General features: G+C 38.7%; 1 protein-coding gene across 1 annotated transcript in view; it reads right to left on the bottom strand.

Moving 5' to 3' along the window:
• Positions 1–24,161, bottom strand: part of LOC126260966 (nucleoporin Nup43) — a 210,756-nt gene that overhangs the window by 58,603 nt on the left and 127,992 nt on the right. The window contains exon 5 of the mRNA XM_049958490.1: positions 6,388–6,536. Within this exon, the coding sequence (XP_049814447.1) occupies positions 6,388–6,536 (149 nt within the window). The remainder of the gene's footprint in view (positions 1–6,387; positions 6,537–24,161) is intronic.

Raw genomic sequence — 24,161 nt, 5'->3', positions numbered from 1 at the left:
ATGTGATGCAATATTTATTGTTGGTTGTCTCTCTAATGTTAATAGTATTGATTCAGGATGTGCGTGAACACGAAAAACACACACACACACACACACACACGCACACACACACACACACACACACACACACACACACACACACACACACTGTCATTGATTCCAGTGAGGGTGACCACTACTGTGTGTTGAACAACACGTGCACCAGTCAATTCCTCAGTTGGCGTCGAGTGGATGAGATTTTTCAACTACCTTGCACTGCAAGAATTGTGAGGAGGAGACTGAAAGTAAATGGACTTGTATATAAAGAGCTGCCACAAAGCAAAGCTTGACCGACTATCAGATAATTGTCCATATGGGTTTTGTGGACGAGTATACTTTTAGTAACCAACCCACCCACGATCATTACGTAAGATTTCTCGAAGGCGTTGGGCCATTGTTTTCATTAAGTCGTCGACAGTGTAGCGTGATTGTTTACTTCCCACCATACGTTTTCTATATTCGTCCAAAGGTCGCTTGCATTTGTAGGTCCACATGGCAATGACCTTGTTACTTCTGCCCACATATTCTCTATCTGGTTGATGTTCGGTGATCGTGGAACAAACGGCAACAGCTTTATCCTCTCTTGGCCATGAAACCAATCTCGCATTGCTCTGCTATGGTGGATGGGGCTCTGCTCCTGTAAATAAACTGTTATCTCGTTCGTTCATATATTTATATTTAAATAAAATATTAGTAATAAGCACATTGTATTATTATTTTTCACAGTTTTTAAGAATTCAGGCCCTGTCATAAATAAGTGATCTAGATTCAACCGTCCGATTAAGAATGTGGTTTACCCAGTCTATCAAATCATGGGAGTCGTATTCGGATATCCACGTTAAGCCTGACTGGCTGAATCTGATTAGAACGATCTGGTATCGAAATGAAATTACAGAAATTGGATAATTTGAAAGTCTGTATTGCAACAATGCTGGGCACATAAATTCCTATGATGGAGTAACAGGTAGCAACTGCCCAAGAAAAAGTGAGAAATATGTCTACTAGCAGCAAAGTAACGTAATTATAACCCATATTTATGTGATGGAAATACTGAGTCGAACAATGCACATCTATTTCAGTGGTGGGAAAATGCACCATATCGGATTTGCTAATGACATAAAGAACATAATAATAATAATAATAATAATAATAATAATAATAATAATCCCGTGGGGCCGATAGGGGAAACACTCCCCCATATGGGTGGTACCGAGCAAATCAAAGACTTGGGGTGAACAAAATACTCACACAATCCTGAACGACAACTTAATCCGTTGAACTCAAAATCCACGCACGTCTGAGTGAAAACCACCGCTACTCTGGTCACCGTCTATTTGCTCAATGAGCTTGGCTGAAAATATTTGCTTCCAAAGGCTTCAACACCCTCTGATCCTGTCCGGTCCTGGAATCACCCAGGGCAAACCAATGAAACACAAGCAAACATGAACTGTGCAAACTGTCGACAGGCGGCAGTTGGAATTTCGGATTCTGGGGAGGCCAGGTTTTCACGGCAGAGAATATTGAAGATCTCTGGTAAATTTCCCTATAAGCAGAAAACATGCATTTGAAAACTACACGCCGCGCGGGATTAGCCGAGCGGTCTCAGTCGCAGCAGTCATGGACTGTTCGGCTGGTCCCGGCGGAGGTTCGAGTCCTCCCTCGGGCATGGGTTTGTGTGTGTTTGTCCTTAGGATAATTTAGGTTAAGTAGTGTGTAAGCTTAGGGACTGATGACCTTAGCAGTTAAGTCCCATAAGATTTCACACATATAACAAAACATCGATACATTGATCCAAATAACGAAAATTAAATAATCTAACATAATAAATCGACCAACAAAAGATTCTCATCATTGCACTTCAAGAACCACGACTAACTGACAGTGAAACCTTGCATTATGGAAACCATTGCATCTTCAAGAGCAAAATACAGCTAAAGGTAGCGAAAGGCGTACCACTCTGTGCCAGGGCATTTCTCGAACACAGATCTATCATCAGTTCTGTCAAAGAAATCACACCCATCAACAATCGACTTATGACTATGCTCATTCAGAGCCCCAGTAAAAAATAAACACTCATCAATGCACATGGCCCCACCAACATCGAAAATAAGAAAAACACCAAAAATGTCAAAAAATTCTGGAACACACTCGAAAATACTACGAGCAAAGTTCACCAAGATGACTTGAAAATACTAGAGAGACTTCAACTCTCTATTTGGGACAGAAAAAACCTGTAGAAAAATCATTGGTACAAATTCAACACACCGAAACGCTTAGACCAACGGCACACGTCTGAGTGATATTTGCCAACAATTCAACCACAAAAGGATGTCTTCCCACTTTAGGCTACAAGGTGCAAGCTGCTGTCGTTCTGCCAATTTCATAATGCCACTTTTGTTTTCTGCCGACATATTTTTTGTTGTTGTGAATACATAATTTTATCTATGAAATGCCACATTTTCATAATACTTGCGAATGATACAGGAAATGACGTAAATACAGATCTTTTCGAAGTCAAAAGTCGGTAATATTCTACTAATTCGTGTTAAAATAGGCTCAAACGTCTTACAGACACATAATGCTTTATTAAGATAGATTGCCGTCGTGATGTTTCTGTAGTAAGTTGAATTTAATTTGTATTAGTACATGGAATATTTTAATTGCATTTTCCATTAGTTTACTAATCACATCATTAATCATCAAAGAGAAATTATTCAGCAGCCGAATTTTCTTTCACGATATCTAAAACAATCTGACTATTCTAAAGTTGTTTGGCAATTCTACGCCTGTAGAAACCCACTGGTTCTAACTATGCCATTAAACAAGTGTAGTTTTAAGAGTATTTTCATCTAGAAATGAATTGCCTTGACGGTTGATCGATCAAGAGCGGGAAAGGTAAAATTTTACGAATATATGACGAGAGGGACAAGTGCTTGAGAGAGGACTTCCCTATCAATACAAGTGCCTGAGAGACGACTTTCCTATCAATCACCTGGATAGTTTTGTTTCTCAAATCAACAGGGTGAGTTATCATGCAGTAGCATAGGTTGATGTAGTTTTGTTGCTCGACTTTCTTACACTGCGACCGAAAGGTGTCTCGGTTGTTGACAACAAATTCCAGCTTTGTTGCACACACCCCTTGGGGCAGAATCCGTAGCCCAAAACACACTTTTGGAGCTATCAGATATAAAATATTATGTTCACACTACACTTTACTCTAGTCTACGTATTTTAGTGGGGCTCAGCCTTTCATTTCTTCTCAGGAAGTAGACAACACTTCCTCCTAACACTTCCCCATCTTACAGTGTTGCCAGATTGTGCAAATGGCCGGACTTACAGGGGCGGTCAATTTTACTGGCCACCTTAAGTGAACGACTCGGACTTAGTCTCTGTGGCGGGCGGCCGGCGGTCAGTTTTTATGTCTAAGACTGTACCTCTGCAAGAAGTTTCCTCATAATTCATTTAACCTGTCAGTCAAGAAATGATGCCCAATTGCTATGCCGAATCAAAAATGACAGGGAGAGATTTGGGTATTATTCAGTGTTGATAATACATTTTTAAAGAACACAAAGAACCAACTTTATATATCTGTTTCAGCTAACATGTTCGAGAAGTGGGGCAGGTGATCATAAAATGAGTACACTGGGAATTGGAGCACACAGCCACTTTTTCAACACTCCCTCATGCACATAGAATACTCTACAAGTGATAATTTCCCACCTCTGAGTATTATCTTAATTTCCCAAAACTATGTGCTGCTACAGATGGTGCATGCACGCACAGACAGTTCAGCCATACAGTCTCACTTGTAAGTGCCAGACAACTTAAAGTAGGTGTAATTAAGCCAAACACAATCAGCATATAACGTACAGCATTTGACTATGCAAGGAACCACACTGCAGAACAGTGAAGAGTGAAATATACAAGATGAATCCAACAGGAAAAAAAAAACAAATACATAAAATCACTTTTCCTCTCTGCAGTGTTTGCTTCAATCACAAAGAAAACCACTTCAACAAATTCCGCCACTATGTCCTTCTGAAGCCAGTACCAGCATTTGCCCTGCAGAGGGGCTCCCATGGAAAAGACCAAGTTGGCAAAAAAAAAAAAAAAAAAAAAACTGAGAAAAGAGAATGCTGTCTACAACAAAACATGCTTACAGGCAACATGAAAATATTAACAATATGGCCACAGAGGAATCAAGTTAAAGTTTCAATATGATATACAGTTTTAATCTAACATCCAGTTTACAGGGAGACACACTGTTTTAAAACTGTGCCGGTAGCCACTGCATATGCTCAACTTCTTGTGGTTAAAGTCATAGGCAAAGATATCCAGAGTCCAACTTTAAAGACATAAAACCACCCATTGCATGTGATTTTAAATCAGACATTTTTCAATAAAAGTGACATGAAGTGGAGAATTGAGAAAATTGTTGGTTTTTGAGCAGTTACACTGTAACGGGAGTCTATGGCATGTTCATGAGACAATTCTTCATTGTAAGTAAATCAAAGGATTGAGAATGTCAGAGTTACTGAACAAAATACATTCCATAAGAAATAATAAGATGTCTAAGATTAACGAAAATCCCTTCCTGCGTTTGGAAAATTCTGCAGATCCTCTTAGGTCAAGATGAAGCTACCCTGAAGAGACTGACTTCCGTAAAACCCAGTTGCACAAATGTGGTAGCTATCAACAGAATACAAACTGGAGCTAATGGAGCTAACAGTGGAAATAAAATATTTAAGATGTATGATGGAAAAGATTGATGCCTGAAAGTGGGAGATAAGAAAATCCCAAACAGGTGGCTTCAGGAACACCTAGGACAAATTTGGCAGTTGTGGATTCTGGAATGTGATATTGATACTACAGGAAGAAGAAATAAAAATATAGACTTGGGAGGGGGTGTGCAGGAGAACATGAACAACAACAACAACAACAACAAAACACACAGTGTTCTTCAGCTTCAGTTCCAATCACCATCTTTCCTTATAGCATCTTCAACACTGCCAAGATGTGTGCCTTGTTCTGATGTCATTTTTAGGTAGATGAAGTAGGTTCCGAAGTTAATCTACCAACATTTCATAAATAAGCACCCAAGCTGATGTTATCTGTTTCTCCAGTCTCGAATTCAAATATGTATGTTCTTTTTTCTTTGTAATGATTTGACACTGACAACCCGAACTCTGCCATACCAATGTAATTGCCACAACTGCAATTTCAGAGATGAAAATGATGCACTGGCACTTACAAAATACTGAAACTAAAGTGTACACAGATGTCACCATGCTGACAGCCATTTATGAAACTAGTTTCACAATGCTAGTTTCAAGAAATTGAGGGAACAGAATTTTTACTTGGTTAAATTAAGGATTTTTCCCCCTTTAAAATAAAATAAAATAAAAATTAAAAAAAAAAAAGCCCTAGATGTGCAAAGCTCTCTGAACCCTTGTTAACTTATATAAATGAGTAATCATGTCATTTAGTAATGTTATAGTAATATATGTTTTGAATAGTTCACAGGTCTGCATTTTGCTTATGATGATGTGTGTTAATATATATATTTGTTTGTACTGTATTATTATTTTGTTGAGGTACTCCTTGGATGGTGTGACACTGATGGAGTTTGCCAGCAGACGCCTTTACGCCACAGCAAGTAGGGCGGAGAGTTTCCCAAATATGCAAGGATGTCATAAGGAGCAACCTCATTAGAACAGATATCTAACATCACCAATGACAACTACACACAAGAATGTATATTTAAAACTTGCACACAAAAGCTGCAAGCTTGTTTCAGTATTGAAAGTTAAACTCTGATGTCCACACAGAAAGAATGTTGTACTAGTTCATGAAATTAATGTACACTGTTATTTAACCCTGTGGATAATTATTTACAGTAAATGGATAGGTATAATATAAGGAATTTATCAACATCAAATAATGCAATAATATTTTTTCCACAATTTTACCACCTAGGACCCTCTCAAAACAAGTTTTGGAACTCAGTGTGTCCATGTAAATTACATAAATTATACTTAAGTTACCATACATTTTCCATCCACTCTGTATGAATTTCAAGGTACTTTTCTGTATACTGCAGTTCACGGAAAAATACTTTCAGAACAATAATGAAAATCATAAATATTATAGAGCTTCTGCAACATATTTTGTTTTACATCATTTTCATGGCTGAAAAAGGAACTGCCTCTATTGACATTGCTGCCCCCATCTAGTTACCACAGCACACATTACTGCAAAAAATGTTTGATATTTGAAATAGCTAAATAAAAATCAGAATGGATAACTGATAATCTCCAATATCATGCATCTAAACAATTGTATACGCACCTGCTCATGTGGCATTATGAATGACATGGTAGGCCTAACAGTTGAACTTTTCAAGTCCCAAATTTTCAGTATGCCACGCAAATTTCCAGTAAGAATTTCACTGTGTTTAAGGAAGCAAACACATCGAAGTGTACTGCTGTCAGCTTCATCTGCAAAGTACAAGAATACTATTGGCTAACAAAAAGTTAATTTCACACAATATCTTGTTATGAAAGCATGTCTGAACAGATGCAGGTATAACCTGCATTGTGGCATAACTGTAGCATGGGCAGGCCAGAAGTGATTCATAGTTCTAGTTACCCGGTATTAAACAATGAGGGTTCAAAGTGTTTATCTTTTTCAGTTCTCTAATATGGTAAAATTCATCTTACTGCATGGGAAGACAGAACTTTTACATCATGACTGTACTGGTTGCAGCTATGCCCAGTCAGCTGTGTGGTGGCACCACACACAGTAACCAACCTAGGCTGCATCGAAAGACAGAGGAGAGTTGGTGGTTTACAAATCTCTGCTGTAATTAATGTGTGATTGATGGTGTGCTTCAGCATAATCTGCAAGTTGCTATTTGTGTAATTTAGAATTTCTCTGGGAGATGCACAAATGAAATTTTGGTGAGGACTGGGTTTACAGCCATTACATAATTATTGAATGTGGCTTGCCGCTTATGGCTGTTAAATATCATTTTCCAGTACAGTGGAATGTTAAAACCCAATCTACAAGCTGGAACAGTTTCCAGCAGTCTGAATGCAAATTTATATGGTGGTGTAAGTATATCCTAGCTTACACACAACTATGAGCATGAGCCACACGCAAGCACAAAAACAAGATTCCACTTGCGCAAAAATAAAAACTTCCTCTCCAATATACAGGGGAACAACTTGCTCATTTAGCCAGTGTGTGCTTACATCCTTATTCTACTACTGCTGTAATACAACCACCAAGTTACCTACAAGAGTGCTTTGTTCCTTCACAAATTCTGGCCAAGATATTATTATTATTCTTTACTTTCTCAGACGTTAAGTCTGGTTAAAAATGAAAAGTGACACGGACCTTGATCAGGCGTCACTTCCTATTAACTGTATGGTATGTGTTATATTGCATTTAGGAACTTTCGGGTAATTGAACATGTATCAATAATTACTGATTTCTGTAGTTGTATATATACGTTTGGATGTAGCTCTATTGCATTGATGTACTGGTGGATATTGTGTGGTATGACTCCTGTAGTTGATAGTATAATTGGTATGATGTCAACTTTATCCTGATGCCACATGTCTTTGACTTCCTCAGCCAGTTGGATGTATTTTTCAATTTTTTCTCCTGTTTTCTTTTGTATATTTGTTGTATTGGGTATGGATATTTCGATTAGTTGTGTTAATTTCTTCTTTTTATTGGTGAGTATGATGTCAGGTTTGTTATGTGGCGTTGTTTTATCTGTTATAATGGTTCTGTTCCAGTATAATTTGTATTCATCATTCTCCAGTACATTTTGTGGTGCATACTTGTATGTAGGAACTTGTTGTTTTAAAAGTTTATGTTGTAAGGCAAGCTGTTGATGTATTATTTTTGCGACATTGTCATGTCTTCTGGGGTATTCTGTATTTGCTAGTATTGTACATCCGCTTGTGATGTGATCTACTGTTTCTATTTGTTGTTTACAAAGTCTGCATTTATCTGTTGTGGTATTGGGATCTTTAATAATATGCTTGCTGTAATACCTGGTGTTTATTGTTTGATCCTGTATTGCAATCATGAATCCTTCTGTCTCACTGTATATATTGCCTTTTCTTAGCCATGTGTTGGATGCGTCTTGATCGATGTGTGGCTGTGTTAGATGATACGGGTGCTTGCCATGAAGTGTTTTCTTTTTCCAATTTACTTTCTTCGTATCTGTTGATGTTATGTGGTCTAACGGGTTGTAGAGGTGGTTATGAAATTGTAGTGGTGTAGCCGATGTATTTATATGAGTGATTGCTTTGTGTATTTTGCTAGTTTCTGCTTGTTCTATAAAGAATTTTCTTAAATTGTCTACCTGTCCATAATGTAGGTTTTTTATATCGATAAATCCCCTTCCTCCTTCCTTTCTGCTTAATGTGAATCTTTCTGTTGCTGAATGTATGTGATGTATTCTATATTTGTGGCATTGTGAGCGTGTAAGTGTATTGAGTGCTTCTAGGTCTGTGTTACTCCATTTCACTACTCCAAATGAGTAGGTCAATATTGGTATGGCATAAGTATTTATAGCTTTGGTCTTGTTTCTTGCTGTCAATTCTGTTTTCAGTATTTTTGTTAGTCTTTGTCTATATTTTTCTTTTAGTTCTTCTTTAATATTTGTATTATCTATTCCTATTTTTTGTCTGTATCCTAGATATTTATAGGCATCCGTTTTTTCCATCGCTTCTATGCAGTCGCTGTGGTTATCCAATATGTAATCTTCTTGTTTGGTGTGTTTTCCCTTGACTAAGCTATTTTTCTTACATTTGTCTGTTCCAAACGCCATACTTATATCATTGCTGAATACTTCTGTTATCTTTAGTAATTGGTTGAGTTGTTGATTTGTTGCTGCCAGTAGTTTTAGATCATCCATGTATAGCAAATGTGTGATTTTTTGTGGGTATGTTCCAGTAATATTGTATCCATAATTTGTATTATTTAGCATGTTGGATAGTGGGTTCAGAGCAAGGCAGAACCAGAAAGGACTTAATGAGTCTCCTTGGTATATTCCACGCTTAATCTGTATTGGCTGTGATGTGATATTATCTGAATTTGTTTGGATATTAAGTGTGGTTTTCCAGTTTTTCATTACTATGTTTAGGAACTGTATCAATTTAGGATCTACTTTGTATATTTCCAATATTTGTAGTAACCATGAGTGGGGTACACTATCAAAAGCTTTTTGGTAATCAATGTATGCGTAGTGTAGAGACCTTTGTTTAGTTTTAGCTTGATATGTCACCTCTGCATCTATTATCAGTTGCTCTTTACATCCTCGCGCTCCTTTGCAGCAGCCTTTTTGTTCTTCATTTATAATTTTGTTCTGTGTTGTATGTGTCATTAATTTCTGTGTAATGACTGAAGTTAATATTTTGTAGATTGTTGGTAGGCATGTTATGGGGCGATATTTAGCTGGGTTTGCTGTGTCTGCTTGATCTTTAGGTTTCAGATAAGTTATTCCATGTGTAAGTGTATCAGGGAATATGTATGGGTCTGCAATGTAACTGTTAAATAATTTAGTTAGATGTGAATGTGTTGAGGTGAACTTCTTTAGCCAGAAATTTGCTATTTTATCATTTCCAGGGGCTTTCCAATTGTGCATAGAATTAATTGCTCGGGTGACTTCATGTTGCAAAATTATCACTTCAGGCATTTGTGGTATCATCTTGTATGTATCCGTTTCTGCTTGTATCCACCGTGCATGCCTGTTATGTTGTACCGGGTTTGACCATATGGTGCTCCAGAAGTGTTCCATGTCTCTTATGTTTGGTGGATTGTCTATTTTTATGTGTGTGTTATCTATTGTTTGGTAAAATTTCTTTTGGTTTGTGTTGAATGTTTGGTTTTGTTTCCTTCTATTTTCACTTTTTTTGTATCTTCTAAGTCGTTTTGCCAAAGCTTGTAATTTTTGCTTCTTTTCATCTAATTGCTCTATTGCTTCTTGTTGTGAGATTTTACCTAACCTTTTTCGTTTTTTGTCTGATATTTCATTTCTTATAAATTGTGTTAACTGTCCGATGTCTTTTCTCAGTTTTTCTATTCTGATCTGTAGCCTGTGTTGCCATGCTGGTTTTGTGGGTTTCTTCTGTGTGTTGGTTGGTTCTGATATCTGCCTAGTGTGTATATTTAGTGTAGTGAGTGCTCCTAAATAAACCAGTAGTTGTAACTCTTCCATAGTTGTGTATTCATTTATTTTGTTGTGTATGATTGTGTTGATAGTTTTTATTGTTGTTTCGACTTGTGGGCTATTTGGTGGTCTATGCAAGAATGGTCTAATGTCTGTATTTGTGTCTTTGTATTCTATATATGTCAACTGAAATTTTTCTTCTATATCTAACATGTGTGTCACTTCGTGTTCTATTTGTGCTTGTGCTGGTGGCTGTCTTAAAATTTCATTTTCCTCTGATTGTTTAATTGATGCGTGTTGTTCTTTGTTTGTTTGCTCTGGGATGTTTGAGTCCATTACTGTATTTTCTTCTTCTTCTAATTGCACATTATTTTGTTCCAGTATTTGTTGTACTTGTTGTTTGATGTTTTCTAATTCTGACTGGGGTATCCTGTTATTTTTTATTATTACACGAATCTGATCAGCTAGACGTTGTTCTGTTAAAAATTTTAATTCTGGGTATCTGGTAATAAATGTTGTGTATACTTGTGATCTGTATCCAGTTGTGTTGGTTCCTAGGTTTGTTGCTTGGTAATAACAGAACATGAGGTGTCGATTAACTTCATCTGACCATCTCATCCTCTGTCTTTGTTTTCCTTCTAGGGTGGTTGCAGGAAGCATATCCTGCAAAACACCTCTATTTGGATTTAAATCATTTTCCAGTTGGCTAGCAGTGTCATTACCATTGTGGGCGGGCATAGGGTTCAAGCGCCGTCCCCGACCATGACGGCGCTTGTCCGAGGCTTCTTTAGTTCTGTCCTGAACCAAGTAATCACACTAAAAGGGGGGTTAGCCCTATTAGTGGTTTGTTCTTTTCGTCGCCTTTTACGACTGGCAGAACATACCAGAGGCCTATTCTTTTCCCGGGCCTCCACGGGGTTTATTATTATTATTATTATTATTAAAGATTTGCACTCTTGGGTGAAATATTCCAGAGGAAGAATAGTCCTCCAGGTGTACCTTTGGATGGGGGCTACTGAAGTCAATATTCTCAACAAGGAAAAAAAATCTGGCACTCTACAGGTCAGTGTGTGGAATGTTAGATTCCTTACATGGGTAAGTGGGTCAGAGAATCTAAAAATGGAAATCGATAGTTTGAAGTTTGATACAGTGGGAATTGGGGTATGGAATGGCAGGGAGAACAGGACTTTTAGTTAGGTCAGTACAGGGTTAGTAATACACAATCAGATAGGAGTAATGCACGAAGTAGGTCTAATAATGAATAAGAAAACAGGAATGCAACTGAGCTATTACGAACAGCACAGTGAACACATTATCAAAGCCAAGATAAACATGAAGCCAACACGAACGATATTAGGACAATTTTCTACGACAACTAGTTCTGTAGATGAAGAGATTGAAAGGACGTATGATGAGACAAAAGAAATTATTCTAATACTTTAAGCAAGCAAAATTTGTGAAGGGGACTGGAATTTGATAGTAGGAATATGAAGAGATGTAAAAATAGAAGAAAAGGGGACTTGGGGGGAAACGAATGAAGAGGAAGCCACTTGGTCGAGTTCTGCACAAAGTGTAATTTAGTCACTGCTAACATTGCTTTTGAATCACAAAAGGCCTGTGGGTACATGGAAGAGATTGGAGATGCTGGAGGTTTCAGACAGATTTCACAATGGTAAGAGAGTTTTGAAACCAGATTATAAACTGCGAAACACTTCCAGTGACAGATGTGGACTCAGACCAACAAAACAGAAAAAATGAGGTAAAGGTAGGAAATTATGGAACCAAGACCTGGATAAACTGAAGGGAGGAGAATTATCAATGGCTTCAAAAGTGGTCGTTAAACAATGATAGACTACCAGGTGACCATAGAAGATAGGTTTGAGAGATGGAACAGTGAGGGGAGCAGAACATTAAAGAGGCAAAGAGACAACTGACAGTTGAAATCATTGGATAACACATCAGACACTGAATTTAACCCTTTAAGTGACACTGTCTTAAATGCTGTTTAGCATTTTATTTACTACAAACAATCGAATTCACTGATATTAATATATTCACAATAGTGTCTCTGGTAAGTATGACTACCATTTTTATGTTTCTTGGTTGCTAGACTTGAGATATCAGTGAAAAAGAGTTTAATGGTATAAATATTTACCAATGGTCAAAAGGTACTTGTCTATAGAGCTGGTTTTGCGTTCAGCTGGCATTTGTAGCTTGTGGATTTATTCTTCTGATATCTTAGAATATAAACTACAGTACATCCAATTTACAGTAAAATTTCCTGCACTATAAAGAATAAAATAAATGTGTGGGTCATTTTTAAGAATATTTACAGCTAGTGTTGTTCTGCCTCATACATGGAAACAAGTGGTTCATCGTGAATTTAGTTCCTAATTGCACCAAATTTTACTGAGTATATCCTGTGAAATGCTTCCTTTGATTAAGAAGTAATACTGAGGGTAATATTGTTCCACAAATTATCTCAAAAATGTTAGCTGCTTAGATAATATAAATTATTTACATTAACTATGTACATGTGGAATGATTACTGAAAATATGCAACATGATGAAAACAGTTTATGCATATACTTGAATGTAACAGAAATATTATTTTCTCATTTTTGGTTGTTTTACATGCACAGGTTTGCAAAACTTAAGGACGGAAGTAACCTTCACATAATATGTCACCGTCAAGTACGAGGGTCAGTCAAAAAGTAATGCCTCCTATTTTTTTTCTACGTTTAATTGTCAGGAAATTTAAATGCAATTACATAGGTTGAAAACCACAACATTGAGGATCATTTTGTCATTTTTCAATGTAATCTCCGCCCATCTCTACAGTTTTGGTCCATCTTTGAACAAGGGCATGTATCCCAGCACGGTAAAAATCACAGCTCTGCTTCCTAAGCCATTGACGCACGGATGTTTTGACGGCCTCCTCATCTTCAAAATGAATCCCACGATGAGCTTCTTTTAGTGGCCCGAACAGATGGAAGTCTGATGGTGCCAGGTCAGGGCTGTATGGGGGATGAGGCAAAACTTCCCATCCAATTTTGACAATCTCGTCAGAGGTGTGACGACTGGTGTGTGGTCTTGCATTGTCATGCAAAAGAAGAACATCTGCCATTGATTTTGTTGGGCGAACTCGCTGAAGACGTGCTTTAAGTTTTTTGAGGGTTGTGACGTATTGAACAGAATTTATTGTGCATCCCTGCTCCAAAAAATCAACCAGAATCACACCCTCTGTATCCCAGAAAACTGTTGCCATAACTTTCCCTGCCGATCGCACAGTTTTGAATTTTTTCTTCCTCGGCGAGCTTGTGTGACGCCACTCCATTGACTGCCTCTTTGATTCGGGTTCAAAAAAATGCACCCATGTTTCGTCCCCGGTCACAATTTTTTTCAGAAACTCATCTCCCTCCAAACGGAAGCGCTGCAAGTGTTGGGAGGCTATTGTTTTCCTTGCCTCTTTATTCTGATCGGTTAACATTCTTGGAACCCACCGTGCACAAACTTTTGAGTACCCCAATTGTTTAATAATCGTGATCACACTGCCTTTACTAAGAGAAATAATGCGACACACTTCATCTGCAGTCACCCGACGGTCACCACGAATGATCTCATCAACTTGCTGAATGTTGTGTGGAGTCACTGCACTCACCGGCCTGCCGCTCCGCTTTTCGTCAGTCAACGGTGTTTGCCCTTCAGCTTCCTTACAACGACGAACCCATCGTCTAACAGTGCTGACATCCACTGTCACAACACCATACACCTTCTTCAGTCTTTCATGAATGCGTATGGGCGTTTCACCTTCTGCATTCAAGAATTCAATCACACAACGCTGTCTCAAACGAACATCGATGTCGGCCATCTTACAAACTTCTGCTGTGCTGCCACCTGTTGACACAGAAAGTTACTACTGCAGTGGATTGCAGAAGAAGGTTTGAGGAATGGCGCCAAATTCAAATTTTTCACTTAACTTAATTTCTTTAAGTAGAAAAAAAATGGGAGGCATTACTTTTTGACTGACCCTCGTAATATAGCTCAATGAAACTTCAACCATATACATAAAGAAAGGCTACACTATAGTACAGAAGTTAACAAAGGAATAGGCAATGAGACGAACAGAAAAGACACTTTTGTTCAGTGACAATAATTACAATGAAGTCACTGCGATTCATGATGCCCCCAGACATTATACAAGGCGGAACATTGTCCTTAATAGGGTTTGTGATCAATACGGACTCTGCAACATGCTCCAATGTTGGTCAAAAGTAAGGAACTCTTGTGATAAGAGTGTTCCATTCCTCCATCAGTGCGACTGTCCAACACTAGATTGTTGTTGGTGCATGTGGACATGCTTCAATACATTCCCCCAATACAGCCCACACATGCTTGATGGGATTTAAGTCACAGAAAAGTGCAAGCCAGTTCATTCACCAAATATCTTCTACTTCCAAGAGACCTACACCTGCACCAGTTGATGCGGTCACATACTGTTGTTGTTGTTGTTGTTGTGGTCTTCAGTCCTGAGACTGGTTTGATGCAGCTCTCCATGCTACTCTATCCTGTGCAAGCTGCTTCATCTCCCAGTACCTACTGCAACCTACATCCTTCTGAATCTGCTTAGTGTATTCATCTCTTGGTCTCCCTCTACGATTTTTACCCTCCACGCTGCCCTCCAATGCTAAATTTGTGATCCCTTGTTGCCTCAAAACATGTCCTACCAACCGATCCCTTCTTCTAGTCAAGTTGTGCCACAAACTTCTCTTCTCCCCAATCCTATTCAATACCTCCTCATTAGTTACGTGATCTACCCACCTTATCTTCAGCATTCTTCTGTAGCACCACATTTCGAAAGCTTCTATTCTCTTCTTGTCCAAACTAGTTATCGTCCATGTTTCACTTCCATACATGGCTACACTCCATACAAATACTTTCAGAAACGACTTCCTGACACTTAAATCTATACTCGATGTTAACAAATTTCTCTCCTTCAGAAACGATTTCCTTGCCATTGCCAGTCTACATTTTATATCCTCTCTACTTCGACCATCATCAGTTATTTTACTCCCTAAATAGCAAAGCTCCTTTACTACTTTAAGTGTCTCACTTCCTAATCTAATTCCCCCAGCATCACCCGATTTAATTTGACTACATTCCATTATCCTCGTTTTGCTTTTGTTGATGTTCATCTTATATCCTCGTTTCAAGACACTGTCCATTCCGTTCAACTGCTCTTCCAAGTCCTTTGCTGTCTCTGACAGAATTACAATGTCATCGGCGAACCTCAAAGTTTTTATTTCTTCTCCATGAATTTTAATACCTACTCCGAATTTTTCTTTTGTTTCTTTTACTGCTTGCTCAATATACAGATTGAATAGCATCGGGGAGGGGCTACAACCCTGTCTCACTCCTTTCCCAACCACTGCTTCCCTTTCATGCCCCTCGACTCTCATAATTGCCATCTGGTTTCTGTACAAATTGTAAATAGCCTTTTGCTCCCTGTATTTTACCACTGCAACCTTCAGAATTTGAAAGAGAGTATTCCAGTCAACATTGTTAAAAGCTTTCTCTAAGTCTACAAATGCTAGAAACGTAGGTTTGCCTTTTCTTAATCTTTCTTCTAAGATAAGTCGTAAGGTTAGTATTGCTCACGTGTTCCAACATTTCTACGGAATCCAAACTGATCTTCCCCGAGGTCCGCTTCTACCAGTTTTTCCATTCGTCTGTAAAGAATTCGCGTTAGTATTTTGCAGCTGTGACTTATTAAACTGATAGTTTGGTAATTTTCACATCTGTCAACACCTGCTTTCTTTGGGATTGGAATTATTATATTCTTCTTGAAGTCTGAGAGTATTTCACCTGTCTCATACATCTTGCTCACCAGATGGTAGAGTTTTGTCATGACTGGCTCTCCCAAGGCCATCAGTAGTTCTAAAAGAATGTTGTCTACTCCCGGGGCCTTGTTTCGACTCAGGTCTTTCAGTGCTCTGTCAAACTCTTCACGCAGTATCTTATCTCCCATTTCGTCTTCATCTACATCCTCTTCCATTTCCATAATACTGTCCTGAAGTACATCGCCCTTGTATAAACCCTCTATATACTCCTTCCACCTTTCTGCCTACCCTTCTTTGCTTAGAACTGGGTTGCCATCTGAGCTCTTGATATTCATACAAGTGGTTCTCTTCTCTCCAAAAGTCTCTTTAATTTTCCTTTAGGCAGTATCTATCTTACCCCTAGTGAGACAAGCCTCTACATCCTTACATTTGTCCTCTAGCCATCCCTGCTTAGCCATTTTGCACTTCCTGTCGATCTCATTTTTGAGACGTTTGTATTCCTTTTTGCCTGCTTCATTTACTGCATTTTTATATTTTCTCCTTTCATCAATTAAATTCAATATTTCTTCTGTTACCCAAGGATTTCTATTAGCCCTCGTCTTTTTACCTACTTGATCCTCTGCTGCCTTCACTACTCCATCCCTCAAAGCTACCCATTCTTCTTCTACTGTATTTCTTTCCCCCATTCCTGTCAATTGTTCCCTTATGCTCTCCCTGAAACTCTCTACAACCTCTGGTTCTTTCAGTTTATCCAGGCCCCATCTCCTTAAATTCCCACCTTTTTGCAGTTTCTTCAGTTTCAATCTGCAGTTCATAACCAATAGATTGTGGTCAGAATCCACATCTGCCCCTGGAAATGTCTTACAATTTAAAACCTGGTTCCTAAATCTCTGTCTTACCATTATATAATCTATCTGATACCTTTTAGTATCTCCAGGATTCTTCCAGGTATACAACCTTCTTTTATGATTCTTGAACCAAGTGTTAGCTATGATTAAGTTATGCTCTGTGCAAAATTCTACAATGCAGCTTCCTCTTTCATTTCTTCCCCCCAATCCATATTCACCTACTATGTTTCCTTCTCTCCCTTTTCCTACTGACGAATTCCAGTCACCCATGACTATTAAATTTTCGTCTCCCTTCACTACCTGAATAATTTCTTTTATCTCGTCATACATTTCATCAATTTCTTCATCATCTGCAGAGCTAGTTGGCATATAAACTTGTACTACTGTAGTAGGCATGGGCTTTGTGTCTATCTTGGCCACAATAATGCGTTCACTATGCTGTTTGTAGTAGCTAACCCGCACTCCTATTTTTTTATTCATACACATACTATCATCCATAAATATGAAGTAAGGGCCAAACGCACTCCTGAAAAGATGCACATGGTGAAGGAGTTGACCTGTGAAGGAGTTGACCTGTGAGTGTTCAGTGTTCCATGGTATGGATGTTAGTACACCCATGCAACATTACTACCCCCCCCCCCCCCCCCCCACTTTTAACATCTGGATCGCCAAAACAATCAAGTTCAACCATGTTCCTGGGTGCATTGTGTGTTCTCATCTCGAGCCATATGAGGGTACGTCCAGCTTGCTGAACATGATTGTTTTGGTGGCCGAGGTGTTATGTTATGGGGAGGCATAATGCTGCACGGACATACTGACCTCCAAATCTTTGAAAATGGTACACTCCCTGGTTCACACTGTTGTGACACTTCACTCTAGATCTACATCTATATTCTGCAAACCACTGTGAACTGCATGGCAAAGACTACATCACATTGTACCAATTATTAGGGTTTTGTTCTTGTTCCATTCGCATATGAAGGGCAGGAAGAATGACTGTTTGAAAGCCTCTGTGTGTGCTGTGATTAATTAAATTTTGTCTTCAAGATCCCTATGAGAGCAATAAGTAAAGGGGTGGGGTGGGGGGACTTGCAGTATATTCCTAGAGTCCTGAAACACTGTAAGTAGGTTTTCTTGATATACTTCCTCAAGAGTCTGCCAGTTAAGTTTCTTCAGCATCTCTGTGACACTCTCCCACGGATCAAAAAACCTGTAACAATTTGTGCTGCCCTTCTCTCTATATTTTCAACAACCCCTGCTATTCCTATCTGGTACAGGTCCCACACAGTTGAGCAATATGTAGGATGTCACACAAGTGATTTATAAGCAATATTGGCTCACACGAGTGATTTATAAGCAATATTGTTTGTAGATTGACTGCATTTGGTTCTGACTTAATTTTTACAGATGACAAAGTGCAACCGCATCAAACTGCTTAGATGGATGAGCTCTTGGAATGAGTGGATATTTGGGGAATGGACTAGCCTGCCTGTTTCCCCAACAGAGGAGCTCTTGTAACAACAGGATATTTGGGAATAGACTGGCCTTTGCGTTCCCCCCAACTTAAACCACATCAACCATGAGTAGGATGTTTTGGGGAGAAATACTGCAGCGCATCCTTGTGCTCCAATGACCATCCAGTAGTTGTCAATCACGATAGTGGAAGAATGGAGTGCCCTAAAACAAGAAATTGTAATCAACTTTTTGACACCCTACTTAGAACCATGTCCTGCCTTTTGTAATTTCCAGGGGACAATCGTGAATCACAGTGACTTCAGTGTCATTATTGTCTATGAATAAAAGTGTCACTTCTGTTCATCTCACTGGGTATTTCTTTGAGTTACATCCTGTTCTATACCATAACAGTTCTTTCTATGTATGGCCCAAGTTTCATCAAGCAGTGTTATTTGACAGTGACACATTGTGCAAAAAGCATTTTTGTTTTGCACACCAGTATAGTTAGCAGGATCATACTGATATTCGTAAATATTTTTTTTAGATCTATAACAATGACATGAAGATGGCATAGATCCACAGTAGATGAATTTCTGGTTGACCGTGTAATGAACTACTGGGAAGAGGTCACAGAAGAGCAAGCAGACTATTCAGAATTTGGAGGAGACTGATGCAGATGATGGGGCTAGTACTTCCACAGTTCTAAACATTACTACAGACACCAATGGTAGTGACAAATGTCTAGTGCAGATGCAGCAGGTATGGTAAACTGTTTCCCTATACTTGAGGAAGCTACTGAAATGGCTGCAAATGTTGATTTATATGTATGGTCTAAAGTTGGTTGTGAAACTCAGACCTTCGGGTAATGTCTTCCTCCTGAGGGCGTAAGCTTACTAATGGAAGTCGAAATTGCTATTCCCTGCAGATTTTTCAAAATTTTTCCGTGTAAACTTCATGCTTGCAGTTCACTGGTATGAATATTTGCCACCCCGTAACTCGTGGTGGGCTTAGAAATACATAATAAACTGAGTAGGTTTATTGATCATTATCCTCAAATTACATACCAACATGTATTGCATTGTTATACTGGATAAAACATTTTGTCACTAAAAGGGTTAACTGACAAAAAGAGAAAATATAACAATGCATGAAATGAAAGCTGAAGATACACAGGGTTGTAGCCTATCTGAGATGTTGAGCAAGCAGTAAAGGAAACCAAGGAATAATTTGGAGAAGGGACTGAAGTACAGGAGAAGAAACAAAAGCTTTGCAGTTTGCTAATGAGATTGTAATTGTGTCAGACTGCTATGGACTTGGAAGAGAAGTTTAATTTAATGGACAATGTCTTGAAAAGAGACTAAGACAAACATCAATAAAAATAAAATTATACTATTTGGGCAGCAAAATGAATGACAATGACCAAAACAGAGAGGATATAAAATGTAGATTGCCAATACCAAGAAAAATGTTTAAAGAGAAATTTGTTAATAATAGCGATTCAAGTGTTGCAAAATCTTTTCAGAAGGCATTTGTCTAGTGTGTAGCCTTATACTGAGATGAAAGATGGGCAATAAACAGTTCAACAGGAGTTTTTGAAATGTGGTGGTGCAGAAAAACGCGGAAGGTTAAATGGCTATATTGGATAACTAATGAGGACACACTGACTGGAATTAGGAAGAATAGAAATTTATTACATATTCTGAGGCAACCAAGAACCATCAGTTTGATAATGGAGAGTTACAAAGTTTAGAGGAAGACCAAGCTTTGAAAGTAAACAGGTTCAAGTGTATGTATGCTGCAGTGGTTATGTTGAGATGAAGAGGTTCGTACAGTATAAACTAGCATGGAAAGCTGCATTAAACCAGATGGTGGACTGGGTGTTTTGCATTAGGTCCTTTGTAACTGGATTTCTCAATCACAGGGTTGTGGTTCAAAAATCGCTCTGAGCACTATGGGACTTAACATCTATGGTCATCAGTCCCCTAGAACTTAGAACTACTTAAACCTATCTAACCTAAGAACATCACACAACACCCAGTCATCATGAGGCAGAGAAAATCCCTGACCCCGCCGGGAATCGAACCCGGGAACCCGGGCGCGGGACACAGGGTTGTGACTATCATCAAAAGATTACCCTAAACTTTCCAGATTCAAACTCCAAATTTCCACAAACCAAATCTGGTTGCACTTTTTCCCATGTAAGTGATTCATCCTTGGCGAAAAGTACTAAGAATGTGCTGTTTTCACTTGGTTTTGGTCTTAACTTGACCACAGGCTGGATGTGTGTGCATCAAGCTCACACACTGAGCTATTCAAGTTTCTCTACTCCTTGAAGTCTATGTCTGCCCGCCTGACAACTTCAAATATGTGGTTGCTTTTATTATCGCTGTTCTGTTCAAGCCTCTCTTCTTCTTTGTGCCACTGTCAGATCTCCTTCTCCAAAGGGTTATGGAATACACTGGAAGAGAGCTTAATTCTTGATCTAGCTACAAAAGTATCTCAAACACCAAATTCCATTTAAAATTTATATTCTCCTCAGTTAATAAAACAACTTGGCTATACTGCATCACTCAGCCTTCTGAATCTCAGCTCAAACATTTGCCTGCACCTCAAATACTTGTTCCATACAAAGAACACTTTTCATGACACTTTCATTCATGTCTGCACAGAACACCACGCACCGACTACTGCGGGTAGAGATATGCGGTGAATATCTGCTTCCACTAGGCAAACAGCCCTGCACAGACACACAACCTAGTAGTCTACTCCTCCATTGTTCTTCCTTAACTTAAATCCTTTCTCTTTCTTCGTGCACATATTTTACATCTCTTGCAGGGCCTAAAAGGTGTACACTACCATTTTCCATTTTAAATAACATCTAAAACCACAAGAAAACAGCAAAATTTATCAAAAAGTGTCCTGTCGTAAGAATTATTATTATAATTCAGTTTCGTGCAAAACTTTATCACCGAAAATGTGATTTGCTACTGCTTCATATCTGTTGTTTTTCTTAACCTCTTTTTGGGCATTTGTTAAAACTTTGGTACATTTTGACATCAACTCATTTACTACAAGACGACACTCCATATCTTCAATATAACAAAGTGTGTGTGTGTGTGTGTGTGTGTGTGTGTGTGTGTGTGTGTGTGTGTGTGTGTGTGTGTGTGTGTGTGTGTGTGTAACGCCAAATGGAAGAGATTATTAGAGCTACATTCTCTGCACCATCCTATTACATGATGTCATGATATATCTGACTAGATGTAAAACCGAGTTTCTTTACACATTCTTAAAAAGGCACTTTGTATTCACAGAGAAACCTCGCTCTACAATCACTCTGCTGTGAAAATATCGATTAGGAATACACATGAACAGCCAAGAGCTGCAGGTATTCCTGCTTTGGTCCACGAAAGAACACTATAGTAAATTTCTGATGCTTATTCGGAATGATCTAAAATAAAGAATTTAGAGTTACATGCACGGTACAATTCATTTACAGTTCTGTACATACTAAAAGAACTCTAAGCCTCTTGCAGCAAAGCTGGTGAACTGTTCCATTCCTGAGGTAAAACATTAACACACACCACAATCATTACAAAATGGTAATTGTTCATCTGAGTCCCAAAACGTATTGCTGCTTACAGACATTTATTAAAACATTGTTCCATTAGTGACAGAGCAATGGTATATTATTTTGATGCCTGTGGCACCTACAGAATTTTATACGCTTGCTGGACCACAACAAATTGCTATTTTATGTAAAGCTGGTGAGTTGGTGGATGTTGTGTGTAAAGGTAGCACTGGCATGACTAACAACTATGGCCAAAGGATCATACTGGTAACACTCGTTTCTAATCTACACAAATGATCTTCCAGTGACTTAAAAAGATGTTTCAAAACTAGTGGTGCATGCTGATGATACAAGTGTATTAATCAAAGGTATAAACTCAACCTTACCAGACAATTCACATGAAAGATGAACATGCCTACAAGTGGTTCTCAGCTAAAAGCCGAAGTCCTAGTATCACGTCTTATATTAAACAATTTGAAACCAGCAGTAATGACCTGTTAGCAACAGACAAGACGGTGGGCAAAGTAATGAAACAACCTGTGTAAAATTCCTTGGGGTCCAGTGGAATAACAGATTAAAATGTAGTTAATAACTATGTATTGTGGTACATGGCTGAAAGAAAGACTACACTGGTTACACAAAACACAAGTACAGTACTCGAAACCAAGTCCAGATGTAGTCAATGATATGCTGTAATTGTGAATCCAGCCAGTGCAGCAAACCTCACAAGACCGAAACTGTCACAGTGGTCATCATATAAATAACAGCCAGATCACCGAGTCTTTGTCCTCGTGTTAGGTGAAGCTCGCTGGTGTCACATCATCCACAGTATAAATGCAGTGATTTATGTACTGTTGGTGGTGGGATCACACAAACCCAACTGCTCGTACTGATATCCAAATTGCTGGATACAGCAACATGAACTAATTCGGAAGTAAAGTTCTGCATGTTTTTCCCCTAAATGGGTCACCACTGGAAGGCAAGACTGGTGACTTATTTCACACATTTTCACACTGTTAGATTGTGTTACTTTCTGGAACAGTGCACTTGAAGTAAACAGAGTGTTTATTCAGCTGAAGTGAGCATAACGATACGTTGTAAAGTAGACAACTACACATCTTGCACAAGCCTTTTTAAGGATCTTGGAATTCTTCCACTCTCTTCCCAATAAATTTATTCTTTAATGGTTTTAGATGATGATCAGTTTCAACTGAATTGATTCAATGAGTCACAAAGGCACAACAACAATTTTCATGCAAACTTTACCTCTAGGGTTTAAAATGGAGTAATGTGCTCTGCTGTATGCTGGGAAGATTTTCAATGAGCTCCCATTTAACAAAGCAAGAAATTAAGAATCTGTATCAATTCCATGAAAATTAAAAATTATTTTGCTAGCCGCTCTTTCTGCAAATTACCTGACACACTATATTCAGTTCTGTTACCTTCATGGCAATTAGCAGTGCCCATTGTAATGCTGTCAGAATGTGTAGTGATGTGCTGGAAATAGAACTCACTATTCACAAACTCACTACATACACTGTGGTGATAAAATTCATGGGATAGCGATATGCAAATATACACGTGATGGAAGTATCATGTACACGAGGTTTAAAAGAGCAGTGCATTGGCGGAATGTCATTTGTAATTAGCAGATCTACATGAAAAGGTTTCCAACATGGGTGCGTAACGGTAATTAACAGACTTTGAACAAGAAATGGTAGTTGGAGCTAGACGCATGGGACTTTCCATTTCTGAAATTGTTGGGAAATTCAATATTCCGAGATCCACAATACCAAGAGTTTGCCAATAACACAAAAATTCAGGCATTTTCTCTTACCATGCACAATGCAGTAGCGATAGCCTTCATTTTAACCGAGAGCTATGGCATTCGCGTAGAGCTGTCCCTGCCGACAGACAAACAACACAGCGTGAAATGACCACACAAATCAATGTGGTACATACGACAAACGTATCTGTTAGGACAGTGCAGTGAAATTAGACATTTATGGGCTATGTCAGCAGATGACTGATGCAAGTGCCTTTGCTAACAGCATGACATCACCTGCAGTGCTGCTTCTGGGCTCGTGACCATATCAGTTGGACCCTAGACAACTGTAAACACGTGGCCTGGTCAGATGTGTCTCAATTTCAGTTTGGTAAGTGCCAATGGCAGTTCAGCTTGGTAAGTGCTGATGGCAGAGTTTGAGTGTGGGGCAGACCCC

The sequence above is a fragment of the Schistocerca nitens genome, chromosome 5, assembly GCF_023898315.1.
Source record: "Schistocerca nitens isolate TAMUIC-IGC-003100 chromosome 5, iqSchNite1.1, whole genome shotgun sequence".
In the NCBI taxonomy this organism is placed as follows: domain Eukaryota; kingdom Metazoa; phylum Arthropoda; class Insecta; order Orthoptera; family Acrididae; genus Schistocerca; species Schistocerca nitens.
Note: the sequence above shows the minus strand (reverse complement) of the source record. Positions and strands in the feature narration are given on the sequence as shown.